General features: G+C 40.5%; 1 protein-coding gene across 1 annotated transcript; it reads left to right on the top strand.

The window, feature by feature from the left end:
- Positions 1 to 2463: 2463 nt before the first annotated feature.
- On the top strand, positions 2464 to 3852 carry LOC137385249 (probable G-protein coupled receptor 139). The gene is made up of 2 exons (XM_068060234.1): positions 2464 to 2533; positions 2942 to 3852. The coding sequence occupies exons 1-2, from the start codon at positions 2464 to 2466 to the stop codon at positions 3850 to 3852; spliced, it is 981 nt and encodes a 326-aa protein (XP_067916335.1).
- The last annotated feature ends 1222 nt before the right edge of the window (positions 3853 to 5074 follow it).

The raw sequence follows: 5074 nt of genomic DNA, 5'->3' as shown, positions 1-5074 counted from the left end.
ACAAGTTACTTTGGAGCTTACTCACAACCAGTACATGTGCAGGAACAGCACTCGTGCCAGAAGAGCACGATCATACCTGGTGTATGTGTATGGGCATTGCTAGGACCAGAACAGCACTGTCAGATCAAGCATAGTTGATGTTGCAGCACGAGTAACAGAGGAGCATGAACATTTCTGGTGTAACTGTGTGTTACTGGTGGTACCGGTTGGACACTTTCATTTCTTGTATAAGTGCAGTTTACCACTCGCACCAAAGGACAATTGTCATCATTAGTGCAATTGCAGGGTACCACTGGTACTGAAGCAGCATATATGTCTCCACTGTATTCCAGAGGAACACTATATTATCTCGCCCAAGGATAGGGCACCACCAGTACCAGAGGAGCATTTTTACCTCTAGTGTAAATGTTGGGTTATCACTGGCACTGGAAGAAGAATGGTATCTCGAAAGTAAGTTTTGGATTGCACTCACATCGGGGTTGGCAGTCCATCTCCAGTGTGAGTTCAGGCCACTACTTGGACTGGAGGAGCGTGGTCTCCTCTAATTCATGTGCAGGTCTACTACTCATACTGGAGGAAAACCTTTTAGTCTAAGTGTAGAGTGTCGCTAGGACCAGAGATGCACGATCACCTCCAGTGCAATTGTGGTTGCTGCACTTGTGCTGGAGTAGGACATACACCTTTCGTTTGTGAAGAGGACACAAAACGACTGCAAGAGATATAGACAGGTTAAGTGAGTGGGCAAAGGGGTGGTAGATGGTGTATAATGTGGGGAAGTGTAAGGTTATTCACTTTGGTAGTAAGGAAAAACGGCTGATTTTTTAAAAGTTGAGAAACTTCTAAATGTTGATGTTCAGACTGAGTTGGGTATGCTCGTACAAGGAATGCCGACAAAATAGCATGCAGGAAGAGCAAGCAATTAGGAAGACAAATGGGATGTTGGCTTTTACTGCAAGGAGATCAGGATACTGTAATAAGGATGTCTAGCTACAATTGTACAGGGCTCTGGTGAGACCATTCCGAGTGTACTTTGCACAGTTTCAGTCTGCATATCAAAGGCAAATTATAATTGTTTTGGAAGCAGTTCACCAGATTGGTTGCTGGGATGAGTGAGTTGTCCTATGATGATATGCTGAGTAAATTGGGCCGATACTCTTTGGAGTTTAGAAGAATGAGAGGCGGTCTCATTGAAACAAATAAGAATCTGAAGGGGTTTGTTGGACTAAACGGTTTGAATTGCAATCCTGTGGAATCTAGAACATGTGGGGCCATAGTCTCAGGATAAGGGTTAGGGTTAAGATGATGACTGTGCTGAGGGGAAATTTCTTCACTGAAAGGGTTGTGAATCATTGGAATTGTGTACCCCAGAGACGAGTGGATGCGCCATCCTTGAAAAATATGCTTAATGCTGAGATAGATACATTCATAGCCTTTCATGGAATAGAGAATGGACATAAAAGTGGAGTTGAGAAAAAAGATCAACAGTGATCGCATTGAGTATCAGAGCAGATTTGAGAGACATATGGCCTACTCCTAATCATATCTCTTATGTTCTTTAGTTCTTATGTAAGTGCAGAGAACCAGTAGTAACGGAGGAGCACTGTTACCTCCATTGCAATTATAGGTAATTACGTACCTTATATGAGTGTAGGGTTACCACCATTGACCACCTCTGCAGTAAATAAAGGGAATCAAGAGTATCAGACAATGGTTTTTATCTCCATTGTAAGTGTAGGGAACCACTAGTATTGGAGCAGGATGGTCACATTTCCTGTCAGTGTAGGTGCTACTAGTTCAGAGGAAGATGGACACGTTTACTGTAATCATAGATGCTATTAGTATGAAAGGAATATGGTCACCTCTAGAGTAAGTGATGTCACACCACTATTACAGGGACATCCTGTATCCTCCAGCATAATCGAAGGGTACCACTAGTTCTGGAGGCATATGGCCACCTCTAGTGTGAATGTGGTGTAACTCTAACAAGGATAAGCCTGAAGACCTCTGTTTACATGCAGTGGTCCTACTAGTCTCAGAAAACTATACTCCACTGTATTGTTTCAGGACCATTTTTATCACAAATATTGCAGTAGTTCTTCTGCTGCCTGATCTGCAGGTGTTGAATCAATAGGTTAGAGTGAAGGTCAGCGTCAGGACAATTCGTGCAAAGCGAGCGACATTGGCTGGTCCTGTGGGAATAGGATCCACAGTCATTCAATTTGTAAATAATGTTTTAATTTTGTGTTTTAAAATTGCCATCGTGTTAATCTTTTCCCAAATGTGAAATGTCAGAAATCAATTTACTGAGTTTATTTATGAAATGACTACCACCAATGTTAATTATAATTAAAGCAGATTGACTCCTTGGAGGATTAAAGCGAGTATAAATATAGGTTCCCTTGTACAAGTTCAGAAGTGCACCAGTCTTTCAGCTCCTACAGATTCCATCCATTCTCACATAAAATGGGGAAACCGGCTATTCTGCTGATGAAAGACATTTACTACCCCATTCTCGCATCCCTGGGTGTCCTTGGTGAGCCATCATAAACTATTTGTTCGTCACCTGTATGAACTATCACTTTGTTTATACTGCATGTTGAATAAGATAACATGTTTCTCCGATGTCAGCATTACACAATCGGTGGTTACCGGAGCAAACTCGTGAACTTGGTATCCACACTTTCTCTGTTTCCATTAATCTGATAGCCTTACTGGTGTCGTAATGTTCTTTCAAGGTCCAATAGAAAGAATCAAGTGTCACCCATGCACAGTGAGGGCTGCAACAGCTCATTAAATTATATGGTCAGGTTTCCCAGGAAATTACTTCACAGTTAATCTGATTAAATCATACTGAATGGAGTAAAATGCTGTTAAGAGATATCACCATATATATTTCAAACAGCCACTAAAATGTTATTTATCTCGTCTCTCTTTTTTACAGTGAACTTGGTGGCGATTGTGATTCTCTCCCGAAGAAACTGTGGTCTTTCCAAATGTATTTCTGTTTATATGGTGGCCATGGCAACAGCAGATCTCCTGGTCATGATCATCAATGTAATGGTGTATCGTATTTTTAGTTATCACTTTCCACTTTCCTTCCTGTCTTACACCCCCGTGTGTAGCATTGTTATATACATAACAGCTATCACCTTTGATTTATCTGTTTGGTTCACAGTCTCCTTCACATTTGATCGTTTTGTAGCTGTCTGCTTCCAGAAGTTTAAAACAAGATATTGCACTGCAAGAACTGCAGGCGTGGTTATAACAGTGTTCTGTTTCTTGTGTTTGTTCAAGAACATTCTCTTTTTATTTGCATATGAACCTCAGCAAACAATTAACAAGGTGCAGTGGGGCTGTCGGGCAAGTGTGGAATTTTTTTCCTCACCACTCGGTACAGCGTGTGTCTGGTTTTACAGCGCCTGGCTCGTTTGGCTTCCTTTTACTTTAATTGTCTCATTTAATTGTTCAACCATTGGACGTATTTTAGTGGCCAATAGAACCCGCAGGAAACTCCAGGGTAACAGGAGTGAGAATCGCAGTGATTCAGAAATGGAGAATCGCAGGAAATCCATTATTTTATTGTTCACTGTATCGGGCAGTTTTATACTGTTGTGGTTGACAGCTGCCGTGAGTTTTGTGTCGACCAGACTAACCGACACCAATAATGACCGTGGTGACCGCAGGGCCCCCGGATATATCGCCACTGAAACTGGAACATGCCTTAAATGTTTGAGTTGTATTCAAAACCCATGTATTTATGTAGTGACCCAGAGAAAATTCAGAGAAGAGCTGAAGAATGTGTTGAAATCTCCCCGGGCAGTACTTTTGAAATTAGTTAGAAAATGCAGATAAAATTACAGAAAGCCTGTTCACATCTGAAGCTCAATTTCAATTCATTTCCTACCGTACAAGGTCCTTCTTTTTGAAATTTGAAAATTCGATGAGCTCTTTTGCGCACTGTTCTTCCATTTTGTACCATACGTTTTATCCCTTCATTACATTCTTTCTTCACCCATCATTCACTGAGTAAACATAACTTATTCCTGTAAATTCAGCACATTTCAAGTTCACGTTTCAAAGATAACAATGATGGATTTTAGCAGTGGCGTCATGCATGTGGGTAACAGAGGGAACCACCTTACTTTCGAACTACTGGTATTGGGCACACAAGATAAATTAATCAGTAAGGCTTCACTTAGTGCAGAAACAAAGGTCCTGCGATCGTCGATATTGGTAACATTCAGGGAAGTTTTCAAATGGAGGAAACTGTCAGAACTCGACACTGATCAATGTGACGTTTAACCTCTTTTGCCCCAGATACTGAATTGAAATGTTGATTGTCCACTGACTGGTGTCTCTCACTCATCATAGATAGAGCTTGCTGTTTTCATCTTGTACAGTTGATAACAGTATCATGAGTACTAGTATTGCTATCCTGTACCAGTTTCCGAAACTGAATGTTAAAGGAATGTAGTAATAAATAATTTATCATAAAGTTATTAACTATTATATACATGCAAAAAAAATGTCAAATTCAAAAAAATGTCAAACTGACATTGAACATTTGGTCTTTAACTGAATGTCTGCAGACAGTCAGAAAGGAGTTTTGGTAATAATCAGCTTATGATGTGTTGGCACATTATTCCACAAAATAATAGAATAAATACCCAGAAGTTTGAATCAATTACAAATTGTTCATCTGCCATCTCTCTTCAATTTGCCAGGAACTCCAAAGAATAGGAGCACCTCCTCAATGAAAAGGAGCTGCAGGGTGTGGATGAACAATATCCTCAAGGGACACAAATGCTAATTTCTGAGAAAACGACTGTCCTGGTGCAAAGTACACAAGAAAAAAAAACACAACAAAAATTTGGTAAAACCACAAGAGTAAACAAGTAAAAAGCTGCTAAGGCCGCCATTAGGCTACTAGATATATCTTCCATCTTTTGGAAAGGCTTTTCGAGCAGAGAGCAGATAACGTAGACACACCTGTGTGGTGCCAGGGATCAGAACGGTATTGATGATGAAAAACAGGACATTGCATCGATATACACTGGAGAAGAGAAAACTAAGA

This window comes from Heterodontus francisci, chromosome 28 (assembly GCF_036365525.1).
Source record: "Heterodontus francisci isolate sHetFra1 chromosome 28, sHetFra1.hap1, whole genome shotgun sequence".
Classification (NCBI taxonomy): Eukaryota; Metazoa; Chordata; class Chondrichthyes; order Heterodontiformes; family Heterodontidae; genus Heterodontus; species Heterodontus francisci.
Note: the sequence above shows the minus strand (reverse complement) of the source record. Positions and strands in the feature narration are given on the sequence as shown.